The sequence below is a fragment of the Amblyomma mixtum genome, chromosome 2 (genome assembly GCF_055824585.1).
Source record: "Amblyomma mixtum isolate Tamu chromosome 2, ASM5582458v1, whole genome shotgun sequence".
NCBI lineage: Eukaryota > Metazoa > Arthropoda > Arachnida > Ixodida > Ixodidae > Amblyomma > Amblyomma mixtum.
The window spans coordinates 205,759,583-205,784,326 of record NC_143013.1 but is presented as its reverse complement, the minus strand read 5'-3'; the positions used below and the strand labels follow the sequence as shown (position 1 = coordinate 205,784,326).

At 47.6% G+C, this 24,744-nt stretch overlaps 1 protein-coding gene across 1 annotated transcript; it reads right to left on the bottom strand.

The window, feature by feature from the left end:
- Positions 1–2,297: 2,297 nt before the first annotated feature.
- Positions 2,298–21,222, bottom strand: LOC149362331 (uncharacterized). Its single transcript, XM_089568263.1, has 5 exons — positions 21,106–21,222; positions 18,097–18,254; positions 14,012–14,085; positions 12,379–12,462; positions 2,298–2,428 (listed from the first exon to the last, which is right to left on the bottom strand). Exons 1-5 carry the CDS (start codon positions 21,220–21,222, stop codon positions 2,298–2,300), a joined length of 564 nt encoding a protein of 187 aa, XP_089424389.1.
- Between the last annotated feature and the right edge of the window lie 3,522 nt (positions 21,223–24,744).

Genomic DNA, 24,744 nt, shown 5'->3' with positions numbered 1-24,744 from the left:
AGGAGTTTACAGATGTTGCTGGTTAATGAGATAGGGCGATAGTTAAGTGGAAGGGTGCGGTCTCCGGATTTGAAAATGGGTATTACTTTCGCTGTACACCAGTCGTCAGGAATTTTACCAGATAATAATGATTGTGAAAAAAGTGATGTCAATACTTGATAGAGGTTTAGAGAGGCATTCTTTAGTATTTTGTTATTAAATCCAAGGTGATCAGAGCTAGTAGTAACTTTGAGGTTATTCAAAAGGGCAAGAATGCCTGATTCACTAATGATAATTTCTGGCATGGAAGTGACGGAAGATGGCTATAACATGGGCGAGGAAGTGTTGTCTTCATGGGTGAACACTGAAACGAATGCGTCGTTAAGAAGCTGTGCACACTCAGTTTCAGTTACTGGATCACCGTCAGGATTACTTAGTACGATTTCGGGATCGGAACTCGGATTGAAGACGCGCCAGAATCTATGAGAGTTATTGGTTAACATGGTGGACAGGTCGCGACTGAAGAAATGATGACGAGTTGTTTTAAGCAGTGACTGATATTCGTGATCGCAATGCCTGTACTTTGTCCATGATGATGGAAGACCTGTTTTGACTGCTTGGCGGTACAAGCGTTTTTTCTTATTATTAAGACGACGAAGTCGATTTGTGAACCATGGTGCATTTTTATGATATCTGATGGTGATGATTGGCACAAACTTGTCAACAAGATTAGTCAATGTGTCTTTAAGCGATTTCCAATTTGTTTCGACTGAGCGAGATGAAGAGTGAGCTAGGAAGTCCTCCGAAAATGATTGCAGCGCAGAGTTAATCCCATCGAAATTAGTGCGGTTGTAGCAATGAATTCGCTTAGGGGATGTTTTCTTTCTACCGAATGGACGAGTGATGTACCCTGTGATGATGTCATGATCAGAGAGGCCTTGTAAATGCAAGATATCGGAACAAACCTCAGGGTTATTTGTTAGGACGAGATCAAGAATATTTTCCGTTGTGGCGGAGCGGCGGGTAGGGATCAGTGATAAGTTGAACAAGCGAAAAATCTAAGCAGGTATGAAGGAACATGTGGGCTTTCTGGTCACTGGGGTTAACCGTAAGATTAGGCCAATCAATGTTTCGGAAGTTAAAATCACCAAATACAAGGAAAATGGAGTTAGGAAAGCGCACATATAAGTCACTCAATAATTTATGAAATTCACCTGAAAATGTGGCGGTCATATCTGGCGGTCGGTAGAAGGCAGAAATAACAACATCAGCAATACCGATTTTGCACCGTATCCAAACACATTCAAGAAAAGTAGTGACAGTTATCGGGACAGCAGATATTTGTTTCTTTGTAGCAATAAGGACATCACACCCCTTTTCTATTTTTCCTATCACAACGAAAAAAGCAAAATTCGGATTCACTGAGAAGAATGTTAGCATCCGGAATAGAATCGTCCAACCAAGTTTCAGTTAATATCAGAAGTGAAGCGCACGTTGAATCGACGAGGTAAGAAAGGGTAACAGACTTTGAAAGTACACTTCGGATATTAGTGAAAAGGAAACTACTGCTATTTGTTCTTGGCAAAGTGAAGACATTTTCTCACAATTGTAGAGACAGGGCGAAGAAACTTTATGTGCGTTAAAAACGCATTACCAAAATAATAAGACGCGCTCTTTCGCGCTTCGGAGATTAATTCTTGTCTATTTTGAATTTTGATAAAGTGACGAACATTTTAAATAAGTATATGTTTTAAAAGTGTCTTTTTGTCTTACCAGCTCTGTCGACGATGGGCGATTTGCATGGGCGATTTGCACAACGTTACATGCGGACAGAACAGTGGTTCTGCGGTCGGCCTAGTTTGAGTTCCATATGTATCAGCAGCGCGAACACAAAACAGGAAGGAGAAGATAGTACAGAGCGTCAAGCAGGGATAATTCTGGGATTGTTTATTGAAGTTGAACAAATATCGGTGCCTTATTCACACGACCACCGCTATTGAAATAAGAAATGCATGAAAGTGTTCTACAAGCAATATAAAATAATAAAATTCACTTTATCCTTTGCCAAGTTCTAAGCCTATAAATAGATATCTTTGTATGTTTAACCTCGTATTCATTAATGTTCAGAAATATAGCATATGATGTAAGAGCGCTGAAAAGACCACAAATTATCTCTTCTTTGGTTTGTCAAGCAACGGCTTGCCACCGTAGCGTGTGCTTGTAAAGAAGATAGTATAGAAAACGTTTCCATCAGATTTATTTGTAGTAAAATCAAGAGATTGCTGCACGACTTTGTTACAGAGTGCTTATAATGCGCATCAAGGAACATTGCAATCCTCGTAGACTTGATACTTGGGAGAAGTTCCGCAAAGCAGGTCATATATGAATTCGCAGCAGGTGTTGTTGACTCCAAGCTTGCTCTCGGGTACCCAGTAGCTGCATCCTTTCCCTGCGTGAAATCGACTCTTGTAATGTTATCTTTACTGGGCGCTGCAGAACGGTAGCCTCTGGGTCACTGTGAAGATTGGTGACCGTTCGCGCGTCCGCGAAAGATTGCTTCCCAACAGTGCACCACAAAAGTATTCTTCACAGAATCACACGATATTTAACGAAATTCTTGACACAAACCCGCAAGTATTTTGAGACAGATTATTGAGTACAGTTGTTTTGCAGCATAGTGGTATGGTGCATTACACTTTGTAAGCTACACATCAACAACAGCCGCCAGCCACCGAAACCAAGGAGCATAGGGGATGTCTTTTTTAATTTGTAGTTTTCCATCAATTTTCAAGGTACGTATATCATGAATATTACGACCATATTTTCTTGGTAGACGCAGGTTGGCTATGAAGCATCGCTGTCAAGAAGTTAAGGTATGCAATATAACAAAGGACTTAGAACCCTTAAGATATGGAGTGCCACAGCGATCAGTTTTAAGACTCATGGTCTTCAGTTTATATATGAGCGACCTGACACAAGTGTTCTTGTATTTCAGGTTATCGCACGCTGATAGCTCTAGCACTGGATGACGCAGATTATAAGAACGGCGTGTATATGATGCAAAAGGATTTTCACAAATTATTCGCATGGCTTCTGAAGAAAAAATAATTTTTTCTGAGCACACTGTATAGTTTATCGGACTTGAGTAGTGTATTATGAAATGTGATGGTTGCATTCCTTAGTGATGTTGTTTGTAGCGGCCCGACATTGCTTTTCAACCTAAAGCACGAGCAGTTATATCTGTGTTAGAAATTTTTAGATGCACCACTGTTGCACTCTCACGCTACACTGCCGTGACCTGCGTGAAAGCATTAACTGTTTCTATGGGCGAGAACGAAAGATTGTAAATCAAGCTCCAAATAAAGAAATTAGAATTGCAATTTCTTCTCATGGAGCTCTATTCACATTCCCAGAATCAGGATACTGACTATCACTTTTTGTGGACGTATGCAGTTTGAAAAGAAGACATACGTGGTGCCACCTATTTTCCGCCCAACTATGTCGCGACGGCTTGGGAACATCGGCAGAGAAATTAAGCTCATGGTTTCATGGCTACGCTCATAAAATATTGTATAAATCCTTCATTTTGTTCAGATAATTTTCTTTGTCGTTTATGTTGTTAGTGCTTTCCAGCACTTCCCAATAACATATTGCGCCTAGCACAAAATATAACAGTGATTTTGGAGAGACTCATACAGCTCATGTTTTAAAGCAGCATGTGGCTCTGGCGGCAGAACAGCCGGTAAAACAACACAATATTTCGCGGCTCGTCTCGCCAGCACCATGGCGAAAATGCGTCAGAAACATAGCAGTACAGTTCTTTAGGAATGTTCGCTTGTCAGCCTAGTGGAGTCGCATGTTATGGGCAACATATTGCATGGGGACCACAAGAATAAAAAAGAACGACATTCATTACACTAATAGCTGCAGATGGCCTCTAAACGTTTATGCTTTACGCTTGAAAAGATTCCACAGCTGCCAGCGCTAAAAGGCTCTCATCGCTCCTGGTTCCAGAGGTGAGCTAAATTTTGAACTGGAATCGCAAGTGCATGTGACCGGAGGTAACAACGACCCTTAGTTTGAGTTTGAAATCGCAGTCCTCGCGCTCAGAAACAAAGCAATAGACTTGTTTCAGTCCCATGATACACCTTCGGAGCCCTGTGAGTGTGGAGGCAGGGAAGCTACCACGGCGAATTTATCTGCAAGGCGAGTGCAGGAGGCAGGGCTGCGATGGTCCATTATTCGTCGGGAACTTTTGACCCGCTTATTTCTACCAACAAAGTTCAAAAATGTATTACACATGTGGAAGTTCCCCCCCCCCCCCCCCTCTTTCTCTCTGTTACTGTTGGTATACTTTTCTTGACAGAAGCTGTAAGCAGCGAAAACGGGCAAAGGACAAGACTGAGGAGGCACACACGCAACACTGCATTATGAAACAACTGGAGCAGTTTTTTGCGCTCTTGAACCAATTTGTTTACGCTGGTAAATTCTTCCTGGTTTCTTGTGCACCTGAATATTGGGATAGACCTGAAGATTGGGTTCAATATAATGCAATGTACTGTCGCTCCTGTGTAATAAGTATTTTCTTTTGCAACCGGCTGTTGCTCGAACATGTAAGCGGTACTTGAAAAAAGACCACCGACGGGAAGAGAGCGCTAGGTTTTGTGCGTACAGCAGTGAGAAACTGTGGCACGAGAGAAGCCCGCAGCAAAGGGCTCAGCGGGGTTGAATCAGATAATTGAAACTATACATGGGAAAATTATATTACTAAGCACTTTCGCAAAGTCTCGGAAGGGTAATTAAATTACATTTCCCATTAATGCTCAGAAAAACTAATGACTTTATATTAGAATCACTTTTAAATAACTCTTCAGTTTTCGTGCGTAGAAAGTATACTGGTCATAGATTTTATGAGTAATTTTTTGTTAATCTATTGGACCCCAGGAAGAACTGAGCTTCAGAAGAGGGGTCGAAAATTGTGTCCCGCTTGGAACGAAGTGTTCATGACCGTGCTGAATAGCAGCTCGGCTGACGCAGATGACGGAAAATATTTGTATCACATGAAAAGATTTTGTTGGCTATGAAACCACAGTGATAATTTAAAAAAACAACGCTGGTTTCGGAAAAGCTGGCTGCTCGGTGAGTGATGTAGTCGTGGCATTTTGAAGAATTTGCTGTCCGCATCACTTTTTGCAGGAGCGATATCTAATTCATAGTAACGTCCCATTAGAGTGAGTGGCACCAAGAGCGCTGGCATGGCGCTAACTAGTCATTAAAAGTAAAATAATAAAATGTTTGATTCCCTATATTATTCGCCACGATATTCAACTTAAGATAACCTAAATAACTCTAAAAGAAAATGCAGCAAAACAAATATCCAGTACTCCCTCAGAACGGCCGGGACACGCAACTTTTCTGGCCTTCCTGCATAACGAACCCTACTCCCCTCTCTCTTTTTTTTCCCCTGATGGGTAGGTGATCACAAGAATAAGGCGATGAAAAAACAAAGCACTAGGGTCTTAACATAGCTTAACATAGCAGCATGGTTGGCTCATGGTTTTGCTTTGCTGGATCGTCGGAGGCCTGGCGATGATTTTGGACTCAGATTAAGCTCTGATCGAGTTTAAGCTGTTGGGACATGATGCCGCAGATGAAGCATGATGAAGACGACCATTTGCAGTGCACAGCGCGAGAGTGTACTGCAGTTTATGCGAGGCGTGATCGGCTGCGGCGACAGCCTAGTGTTTTCGTGCAGTGGCCAGCGAAGCAGACCTTTTCGCGCAGTCGCAGGTTCGAAAACCACTCGCGGCAATATTTATTTTATTTCTTCGCCCTCATGCTCAGAAACGCCACAAGTTTCTTGGTTGACTCCGTGAAGCAGTGCTTTGACAAATGACAATGGAATCAGAGCCAAATACTCGTCACTTTAACTGCTTTGAAAGAGCAAGCGAGCGCGGAAAATCCCCAACATTAACTGCTTGGTTTATTAGGGTTCAACGTCCCAAAGCGACTCAGGCTATGAGGGACTCCGAAGTGAAGGACTCCGGAAATTTCAACCACCTGGGGTTGTTTAACGTGCACTGACATCGCTCAGTACACGGGCCTCTTGAATTTCGCCTCCACCGAAATTCGGCCGCCGCGGCCGGGATCGACCGTGGGTCTTTCGGGTCATTCGCCGAGCGCCGTAACCACTGATTCACCTCGGCGCTCAACACTGGCTGCATCGAGCTGCCGATAGAAAGAACAGTTGTACGTTTAATTACATTTGATGTCGAGAAAAATAGATCCTCTTGCACACTTCAGACTTGCATGGCGAAGTCTGAAGTGATGCAAGATGAAAGAGGCAACGTGTGGTGCCGTAGCAGCAGGAAGAGCCGCTGTTTCGGCGTAACGCGTGAGGTGGTCGACAGCTACCATAACCCAGCGATTGCCAACAGCAGGGTAAGGAAGGGGCCGTAGAGATCAATCCCAACTCGGTCAAAAGGACAGAAAGGGCAAGGGAGAGGCTGCATTAGGCCGACTGAGTGGTGAGGAGCCGGCTTGCGACGTTGACAGTCAGGGCACGAGCGGACATATTTGCGGACGTAGGTGAACATAACCGCACCAATAATAGCGGAAACGGAGTCGCGAGTATGTTTTAAAGGCGGCGGCATGAGCATACTGGGGGTCATTGTGAAAAAAGGCGACGAATGTCGTCCACAAATGGGCAGGGACGACAAGCAACCACTACCTGCCGGTAGAGACGTAGTTGTGGCGGTACAGGAGGCCATCACGAATGGCGAAGTGAGCAGCCTGGCGGCGTAGGGCACGAGGCACGGGTACCGCCGAGGAATTTGAGAGACAATGTACAGGCGAGGATATCCAAGGGTCCTTTTGTTGCTCGCTGCCCATGGTATCTGGTGGAAAAGACAGCGAAGCGCAACCGACTGGCGAGCGGCAGACAACGTCTGGCGGCAGAGGAGAGCGGGACAAAGCCTCGGCGTCGTAATGTTTTCGGCGGGAACGATAGATGGCACGGATATCATATTCTTGTAGGCGTAGGGCCCAGCGAGCGAGGCGGCCTGTGGGGTCTTTCAAGGAGGCCAGCCAGCGCAAGGAATGATGGTCCGTGACGATATCGAAAGGGCGGCCATAAACGTAAGGGCGAAACTTTCCGATCGCCCAAACAATGGCCAAGCATTCCTTCTCGGTTACTGAGTAGTTGAATTCCGGTTTGGTCAGTGCACGGCTCGCGTAAGCAACGACATACTCGGGAAATCCAGGTGTACATTGCGTAAGGACAGCACCGAGGCCAACGCCACTGGCATCGGCGTAAGGTGATGAAGGCGTCGTCGCAGTCAGGTGACCAACCAGACAGGTCGTTGGCGCCCCGAAGAAGGATCGTAAGTGGCACGATGATAGAGGCAAAATTTCGGACGAAACGTCGGAAGTAAGAACACAGGCCGAGAATACTGCGAAGTTCCTACAGAGTCGACGGCTTGGGGAACTCAGCGACCGCACGAAGTTTGGCTGGATCAGGAAGCACGCCGTCCTTAGAGACGACGTGACCTAAAATTGTCAGTTGGCGAGCGCCGAAGCGACACTTTTTGAGATTAAGTTGGAGCCCCGCGGCAGTTAAACATGCCCACACGTGCTCCAAGCGGTGAAGGTGCGTCTCAAAATCAGGCGCGAAGACGACAATGTCGTCTAAGTAGCACAGGCATGTTGTCTACTTCAGGCCGCGCAAAATGGAGTCCATCATTCACTCGAAAGTCGCTGGGGCATTACAGAGGCCGAAATGCATGACGGTAAATTCGTACAGGCCATCTGATGTAACAAAAGCCGTATTGGCACGGTCAGCCTCCGCCACAGGGACCTGCCAATACCCCGAACGCAGGTGTAAAGATGAAAAGAATTCCGCACCCTGGAGGCAGTCAAGGGCGTCATCGATTCACGGCAGCGGGTAAACGTCTTTGCGGGTCATCTTGTTAAGGCTCCGATAATTACCGCAAAAACATATTGTGCCATCTTTTTTCTTCACTAGAACGACAGGAGAGGCCCACGGACTACTGGATCGTTAAATGACGCCTCGCTGAAGCATGTCGTCCGCCTGAGCGTTGATAATCTGGCGTTCGGCTGCCGAAACTGGGTACGGGCGTTGACGAAGCGGCAAGTGGGCTCCGGTGTCGATCTCGTGTGGTCACGGTAGGCGTGCGGCCGAGTCGGTTTTGAGCTACGTCGAAAGAAGAGCGAAACTGGTTCAGTAGGTGAAGTCGGGCACGTTGCGGTGTGGCAAGATTGGCGTCGACGAAATCAGCAAATGCGACGTCTGTGGCCAAAACGGGAGATGCGGGCAAAGCAAGAGACTTAGTATTAAGAGAACATTTTTCGGCGCAACGTTCGGGTTCGAGCAAAGAGTCGACGGCCTGAATGTGGCCAAGGCACTCGCCACGGAGAAATATGCAGGGGCTGAAAAAAAGGGTTCGAGATCGGAATGAGGCTGCAGCCGTCTTGAACAGTAAGCAGAGCGAATGGCAGAGGCAGACCGTGTTGAGAGATGAAGACGTCGGATGGTGTAAAGATGACGGCGCCGTCAGATGCTGTGAGGCAGGAGACCGGGACAGGAACAGATGAGCATGGAGGAATCTCGATGTCGTCAGCTACAGACAGTTTGGCCCACGAAGATGACGTATCAGGCGAGGTAGCACTGCACGGAAGAAGTTCGAGCTCGGCACGAGTGCAGTCGATGAGGGCCTCATGTTGGGAGAGAAAGTCCCAACCTAAAATAATTTCATGCGAGCATGATGAGAGAACGATATATTCAACAGTATATAAAGAACCGTGAATGATGACCCTGGCTGTGCAGGCGGCTAAAGGCGAGAATCGCTGAGCGTTAGCTGTATGAAGTGAAAATCCGGATAACAGCGTCGTCACTTTGCGAAGTTTGCGGCAAAGTTTCGCATTCATCACAGAAACAGCAGCGGCAATATCGACAAGTGCCAAGGCGGTGAGGCCCTCCACAGAAACGTCGAGCACATTCGCTGGGGACAAACGAGGCCTTAAACTTTCTGCCGAATACGCAGTTCTTGTCTCGGGAACTGCGGCAACTAGTTTTCCTGGCGCATAGGGGAATGAGGACGCGGTGGCGAAACAGAACGGCGCCGCGGGGATGGCGAACGGCGGCGAGAATACCGGCGGCGACCGGAGGCATCAAGCTGTTCGGCAGACGACGGACGTGGCGGGGGCTGTGGTGCCGCGTAGACATAGGTTCTGCGGTCATCCACGGGTGGTAGCACATGATGTCGGCAGAGGTGCGCAATGTGACCAGGGATAAAAAGGGAAGGTTGTCACGGGTGCAGCACGGGTTGACGCGAGCAGGAGGTGGTCGGGTTTGAAAGGCAGGCGGCGGCGTCGGAGCATAGAACGGGACAAACGGCTCGGCCCTTGGTCTTCGGACGGCGTCGGCGTATGCGAGCGGCGCCGTAGCAGGAGCCGGCGGACGAACAGGTGGTAGCGTTTCGGACACTTGCTCACGAATCACAGTTTGGAGGGTCGGATCCAGGTTGGAGGGATGTCCCTGAACGCCGCTAAAAAGTGACAGCTGTCGAGCCACCTGCTCGCGCACAAAGTTTTTGATCTGGTTAAGCAGCGAGCTGTGAGAGGTTGTTACAGCGAGGCTGGAAAGCGAGTCAGGCTGCACGGAAGGTGATGGCACCAGAATGCGCTGCTTGCGAAGCTCATCGTAGCTCTGACACAGGGTGAATACGTCGGCAACGGTGGTAGGGTTCCGGGTGATAAGCATCTGAAATGCTTCAGTTTCCATGCCTTTCAGGACATGCTTAATCCGGTCCGCCTCGGACATAGACGAGTCTACCCTTGTACAGAGGTTGATAACATCCTCGATATAACTGGTGAACGATTCTCCCTGCAGCTGGGCTCTCACTCGCAGGCGCTGTTCGGCGCGCAGCTTGCCTACTGCAGGGCGCCCAAAGATATCTGAAAAGGCTCGTTTGAAGGCAGACCAGGTGGTAAAGTCTGCATCATGGTTCCTGTGCCATAGGATAGCCACGTCCGAGAGGTAGAACACCACGTTGTTCAGTTTCATGGCGTTGTCCCACCGGTTGTGGCCGCTTACCCGCTCGTAGGAGGCAAGTCAATCCTGCACGTCGTGATAATCGGACCCGCTAAAAATGGCTGGATCCCGCTGTCGGAGAGCGCCAGGGCAAACGACGGGCGTAGGCGAAGTGGAAGATGACTGGCTTGCGTCGGTGGACATAGCTGAAGCGGTGGTTCTGCTGCGAAGCTCCAGGACGTAGGCCGAAGGCTGTACCCGGCACCTCCACCAAATTGTAGCAGAATTTCCGTAAAAATAGCTTAAGGACAGCTAGCCAAAATGCCGGTCCGAGCTTCGGTCATCAAGCCAGTGATCTGGCGCCGCGCGCTGGCGGTGCGGCTGCCGCCGCTGCTCATCTTCCTCTTTACAATTGCATTAAATTACAGATCTTCAGAAAGCAATTAAAATAATTTAATTTCTTTGCACTAATTTAAATACAAAAATGTCTCCATGAAGTATAATATTTTTTTATGTATACCGCGGTTAATAATGATGCACTACAACGGGAAAAACACGCTAGTTCTCGTTTCGTGGTCTACTCGGTTAATTTCGTCATTTATCATTTGCACCTAAATAATCTCGCCTGCTCTTTAGTCATAATCCCAGCACTCTGCCCGCATGCGCTCGTTTTTCAGCACGTCTCTATTTGTTTGCAGCCCTCCGGGAACTGAGTTTGTATTTTATATTGCTTTATTTTCCACCTATTCTTCCCATAACATTATAAGCACCTGTTCCTTATAACTGACAGTGATACGCAACAGTTAGCATTGTGAAGAATTTCCAGCGGTGCTTGTGGAGCTTTTTATCGGGGAGCGGCAAGAAAAATGAGACTTCTGTCAGGTCGGAGATATATTGTCTTCCACCTGAAGACAACAACTGTATTTCTCAAGGTAAAATTGCTGTATTATGCTCCAATGTATGAAATAAGGAAAGATAAAACAATAAGAGTGGCGTGAATGGGATTTCTCAACCTTCTGAATCGTTCCAGGGGAGAGTAAAATTGGATGCCAAACTTAAATCTTCTCGGACGCTCAAACGTGCTTAAGTAAACGCTGTTTCTAAATTAAAAAAAAAAAAAACGTTTTGAGCAAACATGGGACTCATCATGATTGTTGCGCAAACAAGTTAAAAAATAGTATCAGATTGTGAAGTACTTGATGCAGGCCTCGTTGGTTCATGCTACAAAATTTTAACGGCGCAAAAAGGCGCACACACACAGGAAAGATAGTAAAGTAAAAGCGCCATAGGCGCTCTTACTGTCCGTTTCATTCTGCCTGTTCCTGTGTGTGTGCCTTTTTGCGCCGTTAACATTTTGTATCAGAGGTAGAATCTTGGCTCCACAATACACAGCAAATTTATTTTTTGATTTTATGAAACCAAATTCAGATAAAGTGTAATCCTGCCATTTAACTATATCTACTCCTTTCACAGTCTAACATCGTGATCTGCTTCGCTGTGATAAGGAATTAAGAAAACTGCATGGCCTCTTTTCAGAATTCTCTCTACCAACTAAGCTAAGCATAATTTCTTGAACTGGGGAGATTTCTAAAGCTCCATTGCGTTGCTTTCACCTGCGCCGATAAAAATCAGCTGCGTCGTCTAAGCTCTACGATAAGCTTGCTTTGATTTCAGTAGCCAAGTGATCGGCACCGTCCGGCACATGGATGATTCTCAGCTACTGTTTTAAGCAGGGAACATTGTACTATCAGCGGTAAATCAAATGCGAAGAAAAAAACTTGAAGGTAAATTTATTATGGCGGCAGAATACTAGAGCTCTTGATTTTTCGCATCGAGGCCGTGAAAAACAATCTTGGCAAGTATTGTTAGGCGACAACTGTATTTCCCCTCCAGCCGCTGATGTTTCTGATTCTTCGCACTCGCGTTTTATTTGAAGCTAATGGTACCTGTGACCAACGGTGCATAATGGTAGACTACCGTACGCATTTTGCAATTGGCTACAGCAGTGGTGGCCACTGTTTATTGTCTCTCTTATTAACGACATGTGTTAAAAAATACATTGAAAAGGTAACCTAAGGCGAATATTTGCGGTGACAAAAGTGGCAACATGTCTGATCCTATTGGTAACTGGGCATTCAAGAATCAGACAGTCGTCAGAGTTTTTCACAAGTGCCTTATAGAGGCTGTAGGAGAAACTGTGGCAAAAAAGTACATGCTCGAATTATGTCCCAAAAAAAGTTGCATTTACTCTACGTCTCATTTTGAAACGAACCCAAGAAATGCACAGTAGCATGTTGTGGTTTCTACTAGAGCTGCTAGAGCAGCAGTTGCTACAGCCCACTCCTTACCTGATTCAGTGTAGCTGTGCCGAAAAATCATGCAGCTATCGCAGTCCGTGTATGCCGTTGTGAAGTTGAAGGTAACGCTGGGATCTTTGGGAGAGAAGGGAAACATATTAACAGAAAAAAATGTAAACCATAATTGCTTCCCATTGCATTCCTATTTGTCATGGATTCATTTACCACTGGAGGTAGGTTTTTTCAAGCAACTAGAGGCTAGCAATTTGGCAATGAAATAGGAATTTTAGTTTTAAAATCTCCACGGGTTGTTCGTCTCACCTGAAGGAAAATATCTGGATTCTCGAGAACGTAATCTTTTAGGCAGTGCCCCAGAATTGTGAATTTGACTAGTTTTCGCTCCGAAGGGGCCAGTTTTCATGAAGTTTGTTTCTGATGTAATATGCCAACTTAGTGTTTTAATATAACAGAACATCACGAACAACTTACAGTAACTTTAGTTGTTTAGGCTAGGATTTATTTCTTTTAGAAACAAACGGGACACTGCGACATAAGCGGTAAGCCATGACGACGTCACATTTTCTCCAGTACAGTATATAGCAAGGAATTCGTGCCGGCGCACCAAGGAGGGTGAGACACCGTAAAAACCACTCGCATGGGTTATGAGATGGCGGCCTAAGCATCGCATGACAATCAGAGATGTCTGCGTTGAAGAAGCTGCACCCTCAACAATGGTACGCTACCGCCTTGGCTGGAACTGAAACTTTCTTCTTAGGTACTAAGGCCTGACAATTAAGATCGCTTTATAGAAAGCGGAAGGCACTACGCCACAGGCCGCAGTTCAGCAGCAGCATCGCGCTTGAGGCCGATTGTGACAACTATTCCATCCTTGGCTTGCGGCTATATTCGAGCAGTGCAAAGGGAGGAAAAAGGGGGGGGGGGCAGAGTTTGCTCGAGTATTACCAATAAAAACAAAAAGAAAAATCCCGTGAAGCTCAGTAACGGATTTGCTACAAATATTGCATTCGAGTGTTTAGTTTGACCGAAACGGACTGCGGTTTTAGCGTAAGACCGCAACAATCGACCAGCTCGTATGCTAAAAATTTACTGTGGTTTAAAGGAAGTCAACAGCAACTTTTTAAACTAAAAAAAAAGTTAGGCATAGGTAATCGAAAGGGACTATGAAATCATATTTCCACAGGTTAGGAAAAGCGCGTAAGCGATCGGTATTCCATCAGTCGTCAGCAGAGCGGAAATGTTTGAGCTCGCTTCAAGAACTCTGAACATATCGGTGAATAGAAATGATGCTCCTGCAATCTCCCATCGACTCAAACACGCCGATGCGGCAGAACAATACAAGGACAACAGAGCGGATTTGAACCCCGCCCCGCGGCATTCAGCACACGTCACCTAGCTGGGCGCGCTTACGTAGCCGCCCAGATTCCCCAGTCTACGTCAAAGGAAGATGGGCAGCTAAAAATGCACCATGAGGTGTCGCAGTATTCTGTTACGAGCATGCTTAAAAATTATTTGTGAGTGATAGGGCCCACGCACAGCCTTTTAAATTTGACTCGAACACTAGAAAATACCACCCGTGCAGTCTTTTATTATAATGCGACTATCGAAATCACTCCACGAAACGATATTTGGCTATTCTTTAGCGTTCCCAAATAGCCGAACTCACCGTTAACGCTCTGCACGTTGACTACGTCTTTTACGTCGTAGCCAGGCGTTGAAACCAGCGTCAGTAACACGTCTCTGAAATCGACAATAAAGCGAGTTTGCAGTCACGTTAGCAACCTAATACTGAGAGCAGTGTCTCTAAAAGATGTCGGTAGAAAGTCAACCGACTGGTTGCCTACAACTACAAGTAGGTACAGTGATCTCGAGCGTCGTTTAATGGGATATTGCAGACGTATAAGTGACTGACCGAAGGAATATGGTCTCTGAGTCGTGAACAACGAATGTACGTTGTGGTCCCCGAACGCCTAAACGTGTTCGTTGTTTCTGGGAAATCGGATGGAATACGTGATGGCTGTTCCTTCTGCGCCTCCAGCTTCAAAAGCTTCAAAACAAAAGACGCAGAATGTCGAGCGCTCTGTTAGATTCTGGTGTTAGGACTTTATATGCTACTTATGTCACCTCTCCGAATAAAACCTTTCAGCAAACGGCAATGTATGCTCCCACTAAAAAAAAAAACCCAATCTCAGGATTTTTGTTATGTACGCCTTTTCATTTTTATTTGTATTGCCAGATGTAGAAAGAAGTGGGAAATAAAAACCTCGTTCTCCGCATTTATCTCTTCGTGTTCTGGAAAATTCTCTTGCGCAAACCACTGGCTAATTTGGGCTCAAGCACCTGGAGCAGGGTAGTTTATGATACGTTGTGTTTCTTTAATAAGAAATTTAAAATCGAAACTTGGCTCGATTATCCGGAAACGACAAATAACAGCAGTAATCTGCGGGCGGAATATTCATACAGGCGAGCAGAGCAGCAGGTTTGAGAGGCTGCGCCATCTGGCGTACTGCGATGCCTACTCCAGCTTGTGGGGACGCACTCGTTCGTCCCCTGTGGTTCGCTTTCCCGCAATGCACTCCAACCGTAGTTAGCTCCCCCGAAACGCACTCTTCTCAGTTTGGTTACTTTAACTAACAGGGGAGGGCGCTCGCGTCGCAGCGACACCAGCACCACGGATGGCGTTTTGCTGCTCGCTCGCGGGGAGCGACGGGCTCTCTACTCCTTGGTACTGGGAAAGGACGCGGACGCTTCGCGTTCCGCTCCGCTCTTCGCAGGCGGCGACCTCGTGTGGAAACATGTTCTCCTCAGCTCGTCCCGTCCGGCCTCGGAGTTTTCCTCCTGCCCTAGCGTGGGCGAACATTCGCTCGTAACCGTGCTGGTGAGTCGGACATCCTCGATTCCTCAGTGTATTTTGTTGCTAGCTGGCGTTAATGTTGTTATAGCAATAAATACCTTGTTTGTGTCAGCCAGTGTGTCGTTTCTTTGTTCCCGCAGAGCAAGGCCCGCCGTGGTCGCCTTGCGCTCGGTAGCGCTCGCGACCACGGGGTGGGGTCCGCGCGGTTTTGAACTGTGTCAGCCACGGTTAAACGGGGAGAACGTATTTATCTCCCCGATTTAAACCCCATATCTGTCAGTCCAACGTGGGGCCTGCTCTTGGAACATTGGACGACTGTCTGTTCGGTTCGATGAACGCTCTTTGTCCGGATTTGACAAGTGGTAGGCCTAGTGTGAATTTTGATCGCTAGGACCTCCGGCATGCTTTCTTGAGTGCGAGGTGTGTTGCGCTGTAGCATGTTTGAACTTTTCGAGATGCTCAGCATGTTTTTTGTCAAGTTTTTTCGGGAGTTTCTTCAGCCCAAGAACCACTTAGTCCGCATCGAGGGAGCGCGAGGCCTAGCGTCCGCGGAGTTGCCGAGCCCGAAGCGAGTGAGTACGGAAGCCGCGTGGGTGGTCCGAGCTTTCTGTATATATTTTCTCGCTGGCTCTTTTTCGACTCTGGGAGTCGCGGCTCCGAGAGCCGGGTGGCCTAGGGCCACGGGTGCCGCTTCGAACTCGCTGGTATTGCAGCTCGGCACCAGGTGCTCCGACACCGTCCGATACGGGGGGCGCCGACCGCTCAGAAGCTGCTTCGTGCAGTGAGCGAGGTAGGACCATCCCACAAAGCTGATGTCTCCTCGCGGCTGCGCGCACGGAACCTGTTTCGGGTCTTTCTTTTGTTGGGGGTCGCTGTCTGAACGGTAGCGAGGCCTAAGGCTTTTCAGAGCTGCCTGCGCCATGTCAAAAGTGACACGACCACTGGACCGTGGTGTTGAGAGGGGGCGCACTTTGCTGCTCACCCGTTTTTTCTAACCTCGCATGAACTGAGCATTGTCGTTCAACTCAAGAAAGGGCTTTGTTCACTCGAACTTTGCGTTGCACAGCCGCCCGACACGTTTTGCTTGCGAGTTGAGCATTGAGCCACGAGGCCCTTGTGTACGCGGTTTCCCCTCCCGTGACCTATGTTAAAGGCATCCGGAGTGTGTTTTGGCAATCTTTCAGATCCAGTGGAGCCACTCCGGCTTGCTGTCTTGTGCACATCGTCTCGCTGGCGCCTGCTGCGACGGAGCGACCTGTATCCTGTTCGCCGTATCTATCCGGGGCAGCCGTGGCGAGACCAGACAGCAGCCGCCTCCGGCTGCTGTTGCCCTGGCGACTACTTCAGAATCCTGGCCTGTAGTTTCCAACCGGCCCTCCTCTTCGCGGGCCTGCGGACACGTAGTCCGCGGGCCATGCGAGTCGTCCCAGCGGAGACCTTCACGCCGCCTTCGGAATACCGCTGAAGACTGCGTGCACGCTGTCGGCGTGACCTCCGCTGCAAGACCTGCCTCAAGTGCATGAAGACCAGAAGACTTCTCCATAGCATGTAACTTGCAGGCGCGGGGGTCTATTTATGGTTGGGGGGATGTGGGGACGCACTCGTTCGTCCCCTGTGGTTCGCTTTCCCGCAATGCACTCAAACTGTAGTTAGGTCCCCCGAATCGCACTCTTCTTAGTTTGGTTACTTTAACTAACAAGGGAGGGTGCTGGCGTCGCAGCGACACCAGCGCCACGGATGGCGTTTTGCGCGCTCACGGGGAGCGACGGGCTCTCTTCTTGGTACCGAGAAAGGACGCGGACGCTTCGCGTTCCGCTCCGCTCTTCGCCGGCGGCGACCTCGTGTGGCAACATGTTCCCCTCAGCTTCTCCCGTCCGGCCTCGGAGTTTTTCCCCTGCCCTAGCGTGGGCGAACATTCGCTCGTAACTGTGCTGGTGAGTCGGACATCCTCGATTCCTCAGTGTATTTTGTTGCCAGCTGGCGTTATTGTTGTTATAGCAATAAATGCCTTGTTTGTGTCAGCCAGTGAGTCGTTCCTTTGTTCCCACAGAGCAAGACCCGCCGTGGTCGCCGTGCGCTCGGTAGCGCTCGCTACCACGGGGCGGGGTCCGCGCGGTTTTGAACTGTATCAGCCGCAGTTAAACGGGGAGAACGTATTTATCTCCCCGATTTAAACCCCATAAGCTCCAAGCAGGGACATTGGCTGCCTCGCAGTTCGCCAGATGGCGCAGCCTCTCAAATCGTCTTAGGGTACCTCGATGCGCGCGCGAGGCACGCGCATCGAGAGGCACCCTGAATCGGCTATTCCACTCTCCTTGCGAAAAATTTGGTGCGCAGACGACTGCAGTTTTTCGCCGATTCCGGACAATCCAGGCAAGTTCCAATGTTAAATCGTTTATAGAAAAGCGTCCATAAGCTACCCTGTGATTGGTGGCTGAACCCAGACTTACCTGCAGCTGGGCAGGAGTACTTTTTTTTTGTAACCGGACATACATGTATATATAGACACAACCTGCACACGATGGCCTGCGGTCCTTTTCTTCCTTTTCTTTTTGGATGGCTAGCGGCAATCTATCAGTGGCGGCGGTCACCTCAAGAGCTGACGTTCCTTTCTTCAGCTTCTCTTAAAAAAATATTTTAAAGCGACTTGCACAAAATACTGGCCTTCCGCGGGGCTGCGAAAAAATGCCGGTTGAACTTCTTCATTTGTTTAAGGTCAATGCATTTTTGCAAAGCGTCTTCCACTTGTGGTTGGTACTTAGTAGGTTTTGCTGGAGGCTTCCAAGAAGTAGATTTAGTTATGAAGACAATCTTGGCTGTAGAAAGTAAATGCTGGAACGCTCCACAAATTGCACTGGAAAATGTTTAAGAGAAACAAACCGCGTATAGTTACTTACAGTGAGACGTCGGGGGAATATTGAACTGTGGCCGTTGTGGATCCATCCACGTAGGGGCCTTTCTCGGTGACTCGAAAGCACATGCCGACGCCTCCAAAGTAGGGATCATTTTCAAAGTTTTGGTAGAGCTGGTACAACGGCTCTTTCAATGGAAAGCACTGCGGTGGTAAAGGCAAATGTTCTTTTAATCGCTACTTTATCGTTTATGAACATTATGCTGAACGGTAAGTATAACCGATGAGAAGTCGATATATCAGGCCTGAAGTCTTTATTTCAGTATACTATTTGTGGACGATTACAAGAAACAGATGCATGTGCACTTCGAATATCGTAATATTACCATTTTTTACTTGAAATACACGCATATATTATGAAGTGCTCGTTGTTATATATATGACGGCAGCCGTACGGCTACCAAAGTGAGCGATCTACTTCTCTCGGAATCTTGCAGTTTAAAAATGCAGCTCCATGGCTTCAAACGGGGAGCACCGTTTGTGCGGGCAGGCGCTTTATACGAAGTTTGCTGAGGAGAATGGCATGTGCGCTGCAGTACCCAGTTACAGTTAGACTTTCAGCGTAAATAAGAAAAGCTATGAAATTTTTTTCGCGTTTTAATTCATGTGGCGTCATAGACCGGCGCTGTGGTAGCACTGATGCACCAATAATCTTTTAGACGATGGCTTCGAATGCTATTACGGTTGTTAACATGAGTGCTTACGAATCCCTACACCACAGAAGAGGGTTATATTTGCTTGGGAAAAAACCGCTGCTGTTAGTGTGAAGAACGCTCATTATACAGGTTGACTGATTACTATGCGGAGCTAAGCATTCATTCCCTGCCCCTCCTCTTGCACCTAATTTTTGCATCTAAGCTTTCGCGACCTTTATTCATTATCTGCTTCAGTTATTAGAAGTTAAAAAGAGTGATAATAGAAGCTCGAATGACGCCTTCTTCTGTTCTATTCATTCAGTTAACTGGCATTGGATCAATGTGCTTCATACAGTGAACTGAGTGCTACGCTGCCTAAGAATCCCAGTGCAATTTTTTTTCCTCATTAAGGAATCTCAGGGTGGGTCTCGCACAAAGGGGTGCATTTGCTTCGGAAGTCAGTACCTACGTCAACAAAAACATCGCACTATGATCACCACCCGTAACGCGCCTTTCACAGCTTCGTGTGCATTTCCGGCTGAATGTTCGCGTCTACGTGGTTTTATGCCGCTAATGACGGTGCGTACATTTACATCTCAATTTCGCACTCCCTCGCCTGCAGTCTCGGCCTCATATACTGCTGTATCTGGCCAGACACAGTGCATCCGTTCGTGATCTCGCTCCTGATTCAAAGCTTCATCACTAGCAAGTTCTGGTGTCTCCATTGCGTTATAAGCACTCAGCGTCGCTCGCCGGTATTAAGGCGAAAGCCTTTTATGTCTCATCGTTGTAAGCAGCAGTTGTCGACAGAGAATGTCACGCTTTTCAGTTGGTCGAAACGGTCGTGACGTCACAGTGCGCCAAGTTCAAACGGGGCCAATTGTACTTTGGCTAGTAACCATGCAACCAATTGAAGGGACCATATAGTGATGCTCCAAGTAAGTGGGACTGAGCTTAGTTAATTACTTAATTACCCAATTAGCCTAACTAACTTCTCTAGTCAGGCCATATAAATAAATAAAACCTAGTAAGAAATTGGTCGAGCTCGGGAATCGAACCCCGGTCTTCGGAGTGCGAACCGAGCATGCTATCCACTCCGCCATGCCAGCTCGATGGTTTGGAATGAACAAAGGCACGTCTAGTGAATACGGTGTCTTCGCTCACTGCCATCCTCCTCCCTTCCCTTCCGGCGAGGTTTAGGTGTCCACCGAGACATGAGAGAGAAATACATTTCCTTTCCTCAAAAACCAATTTACCGACGAGCGAGGCGTAGAACCGAATGGGCGATGGCGTTCTATGAACTCCCTGGCAGCGTTGCAAGACGCTCTCGCGTTCCACTCTTAGAGGCGAAGCTTAACATCTTGACCACACATCAGTGACCACACTTTAGATCAAAAAAGTGCACCCCCCCCCTGAATTTTGACGGGTGTCCACCGAGATATGTGAGACAGTTACTGCGTAATTTTCTTTCCTCAAATACAATTTTCATTTTCTTCATTACGGGCCACCTTAGTCTTTCTTCTTTCACTCCCACTTCCTCCGTCCCTCTACGGTGCGGTTCAGGTGTCCACCGAGATGACAGAGATTTACTGCGCCATTTCCTTTCCTCAAAAACCGTTGCGTTGAAACGGCAAGGCATCGCGCCGAACGGGTGGTGGCGTTCCGTGGACTCCCTGGCAGCGCTACAACACGCTGTCGCGTTCCACTCCTAAAGGCGAAGCTTAAGCTTAAGCTTAATTAGCAGTTAATTAGTATTCAGGCATTAATCACTAATTAACCATTAATTAGTGATTTGTAATCACTTAGTAATTAGTACTCAATTACATGTGACGCCACCAGTGCCACAGAAGCACTGAAAGTGGTGCGGAAAACACTTTCGCCTCTACGCACTTTAGACAGTCAAAGTGCCCCCTGAATTTTTTTAGTATTACCATAGTCCTTCAATACTCAAGCGGCGCGATACAACATGGTACTGGTTCCTAGAGCAACACAACATGGTTATGAGTACTGAGCCGTCCAACAACCACTAGCTTCCAGGAGGACGACGATGAGGCTGCCGCTCGCCGGCGGCTATCAGCGGTCAGCGCCTTCCGCCAGGAAGGCGCCACGACCATCCGGAGAGTTACGGCAAATGGGGCCTTGCACCAACGACACCGCCTATATGGAAGTCCAGCTTCAGTTGGTAATAAACGTTTTTCTCTCTCTCTTGCCACCCTCAGAACATCGTCGAAGGGAAAAATCAAGAGTATTACACTCACAGGCAGTTCGCGATCATCCAGTTGTCAGCACAATCTCCTAGCCCCTCTACAGACAACTCTGACCGTGCCGACGTCATCTGCTAAGTTCACACAACGACTTACCTCTCCTATATTTTGGTATACTTGTAGGGCAGGATTATCTTCGGGCAAGTCTTGACTCCCTATAACTGGCGAGAGAAATAAGCACGCGCAGACAGAAAGCACTATGGCAAAAGTCATAGCCAAGCTTGGGGATCTTCTCTAGGCTAATGGCTCGGCCGCTAGTTGGTTTCCTGCGGAAATGCCCGCCTTTATGTACGTTTTGCGACCGGCACGCTCTGCAGACAAAAAGTAAGTAAAGAATACTTTACACGCTGCTCACTTCCTGCACCTAGTGTAGCGCTCAGGTGGGTGCCAAGGACAGGTCGACAACCTACTTCGAGTCTTTAGTTTTGGAAAAATATAAAACACTGTTTTGCTACCCTTTGTTCACTGCGCAAACTGTGCCGCATCTGGTTCAAAGTTTTTTGGCTTTCATTCGGGTTGCTACTCTGCTCAGAAATCCTGTGTGCAATAAAACCAGATTTCACAGTAACAAACATATTTCAGACTGGTCCTTTTTGCGGCGTACAAACTGATACCAGAGTGATAATGCTCAAAGGGGTGAGGTTTAGTGCTCATACCAGAGCGACCAGTACTATTCTGAGCTTGGACAGGTCCAGCCAGGTCTGATTAAACCCAACAGCAGCGATACCAGAGCCGTTCTGTATATCGCTCATTCGAGAATTACATGAGTGGGTCTTACGCACACGGTTAAAACAGTTTCTTATTGCTCAAGCTTGTGTATGAGCCGATAATATTGTGACGAAGACGAAGCTGGCAGTGGCGCGGGACGGAGCGCTCGCGCTAGGCCAGCGGCCATTAAACCATCTCTTGTTCATGGTTCATCACGCCTTATTGTTCGGCTGGCCGCCACCTTACAGTATGATTGATGTAGCGGTAGCCTGATCTATGTAGCGGTGCCGCTTCCTAACAGTGAGTGACGAAGGACTTTCAATGTATACTTTTATTTCTAAATAATGCAGTCTTGAAAGAAATCTGCCGATGGATGCCCAAAAAGACAAAAAGAAAGAAATGAAAGACAAAAGAGAAGGAGCAGGCAAAGCATCACTACCAGAAAAATTGCTACACCATACCACATATTTATTAAAACATTTGAAGATGACATCACAGTATTGTCATCGCGCAGGCATGTAATAAATTTTGTTTAAGCACTATAGCGAATCAATTCTGTTCAGCAAGTAATGAGGACCTAGAAAATCACCAATTATTGCAGTTGCGACTCAGTGACAACGAATTCAGTTTTATTACAGGATCAGCGAGGTTCTTCTTATCCTTAATGGTCGCAAAAACTATAAATTTTTACAGTAGTTCTTGTTAACAAATGCTTTATTGTAAGAGAATATCGCATTCGTATACCGCAGCCACTAGAACAACAAATAATTGGCGAGGCGTCAGTGTTACAACGCTTCTTGATGAACTGGGAAACGAATATTAAGCGACAAATCTGTTTCTGCTACCGACGGTAGGCCACTTTTTCTGGCAATGTCAGTAGACCACAGATAAATCCTACAGATTTACCATGCAGATAAATCTTACTGGTTTTTTAACCGTTTCTCTTTTTTGATTAATGGTTTTCAAATAGGCGCAGGAGATTATTACCGCTTATTCTAAGATTAGTCAGAAAACGTCGTTATAAGCAAGGCAGCGTCTTTCAGGTGGAGCTAACTGTACTGTGCGCCTTAAGAACAATTTAGGCAGGCTATGAGCCCGAGCGGTATCAATTTTTTCTGTAGGAAAGGTTATTGTAGAAAGGGAGGTCTTCCCGAGTGAGCAATCATTAACTTCCACCTGCCACTGTGGGCAGTTTGCTCACTATCTGTGTGGCAGGTTTTGATGACGCCGCAAGGTCACGCGGCCTAAAGCCCCACCTTCCTCCTAGGTTCCTGTCTTACCACCACCTGCCAGAGTCATGCTGTGATTTCTCGCTCACAACGCCGACAACACCGACACAGGATTTTTTGGTGCACTGGGCCTTCAGCGTTATCGCATTTGAACAATTCACAGGCGATCGTACGATGTGATGAGACATGTTCGCATTAACAGTATTGGTTGGTGATGTCGCTTCTGCAATGATCGCCGTCTCGTTGAGTGTTTGAAATGCACTTCGAGGTCTCTTTTTCGTTCCAGTGCTTCGTGTGCTGCGTGGTCAGTGGGTGATCAGTGGGTAGAGCCTTTTGGAGGCTGAAGGTGGGTGGTTGGCGGAGCTTCTGTATGGCAGCTATGGGTTGATTGGCGGTAGTTACCTGCTTCTGGACGGTAAAGTGAATGGAGGCCATAAATATGTGGGCAGTGAAGGGGGGTCCCCTGATGGCCAGAGGTCTGTGGGTTCTGTTGGGGGTGAGTTCTGGATGGTGGATGGATGGTGTATGGAGGATTGAGGGGGGTGGGGAGGGGCGGAGAGCAGAAGTGGGTTAGTATTGGGCGGAGGCCTCCTGGAGGATGGCGGCGTTATCATACCATTGTCGGACTCATTTCACCAAAGTGAGCGTAGTAATGTTAAGATTTAAGAGTGCACGTTGTTGGGCGACTCGGCCCTACATACTTAAGCAACGGAAATGAGCTCAAAAAGACACAGTCGAGAAGAGCACATGGACGGCCGCCTGTCCATGTGCTCTTCTCGTCCGTCCCTTCTTTAGCTCAACTCCGTGCTTAGGCAGTAATGCTAAGGAATTAAAATTTGTGCAGGGTCTGTCATGAAAGTAATGAGCCAAGTAGCGGCGTGGCGTGCGCATGCCCTGGATACCTAGATTGGGAAACCGGTTTTGGGGGAAGGAGAGAAAACCTCCAGCTTCACAATGCAACGAGCTCAGTTGGCTTCGAGCAGGCGATGCGAGTGAACGTGTTTGAGCTTGTACCCCTGTTTCGTCGCTGCGTCGAGGAAACCATGGAGCCAAAGTTGGAACCGCGCTACGCGGTGAAGCTTTGCGTTAAACTGAGTAAATCACCTACCGAGACGTTCGACATGATCAAGACAACATGTGGGAATGATGCAGTGTCCAGATCGCAAGTGTACCCATGGTGCACAAAGCATTTACAAACGTCCATGAAGACGTTCATGATTAGGAACAGTCTATGTGCCCGTCGACAACGGTTATAGACGGTAATGTTGATTTTGTCGTCTTGGACGTCTTCATTGCCCTTTGTAAATGCGTTGTGCCATTGAAACACTTGCGATCTGGACACTGCATCATTCCCGCATGCTTTCTTGATCATGTCGAACGTCTCGGTAGGTGACTTACTCAGTTTAACGCAAAGATTCACCGCGTAGCGCGGTTCCAACTTTGGCTCCATGGTTTCCTCGACGCAGCGACGAAACAGGGGTACACGCTGAAACACGTCCATTCGCTTTGCCTGCTCGAAGCCAACTGAGCTCGGCGCATTGTGCAGCTGAACGTTCCCCCTCCTACCCCCAAAACCGATTTCCCAATCTAGAGCATGCACACGCCACGCCGCGACTTGTCTCAAGTCTCAACACTTTCAGAACAGACCCTGTAAATCATGATTATGGCTGGAGACTTCAAACGTGAAACTATGCAAACGACCCGGTGCCAAAGCAGACGCCCGACATGCGTCCGCAGTTTCAGAGCTATTCTTCAAGGCGATGAGACATTCGGTCAGAAAAAAGCACGCACCCACTTG

Coding starts and splice junctions, on each gene's coding strand:
- LOC149362331 (XM_089568263.1), bottom strand. CDS start 21,222: ATGACTTTTGCCATAGTGCTTTCTGTCTGCGCGTGCTTATTTCTCTCG. Junction 18,255..21,105: donor TATACCAAAATATAGGAGAG/GTAAGTCGTTGT, acceptor TTACCACCGCAG/TGCTTTCCATTGAAAGAGCC. Junction 12,463..14,011: donor CAACGTGCAGAGCGTTAACG/GTGAGTTCGGCT, acceptor TCTCTCCCAAAG/ATCCCAGCGTTACCTTCAAC.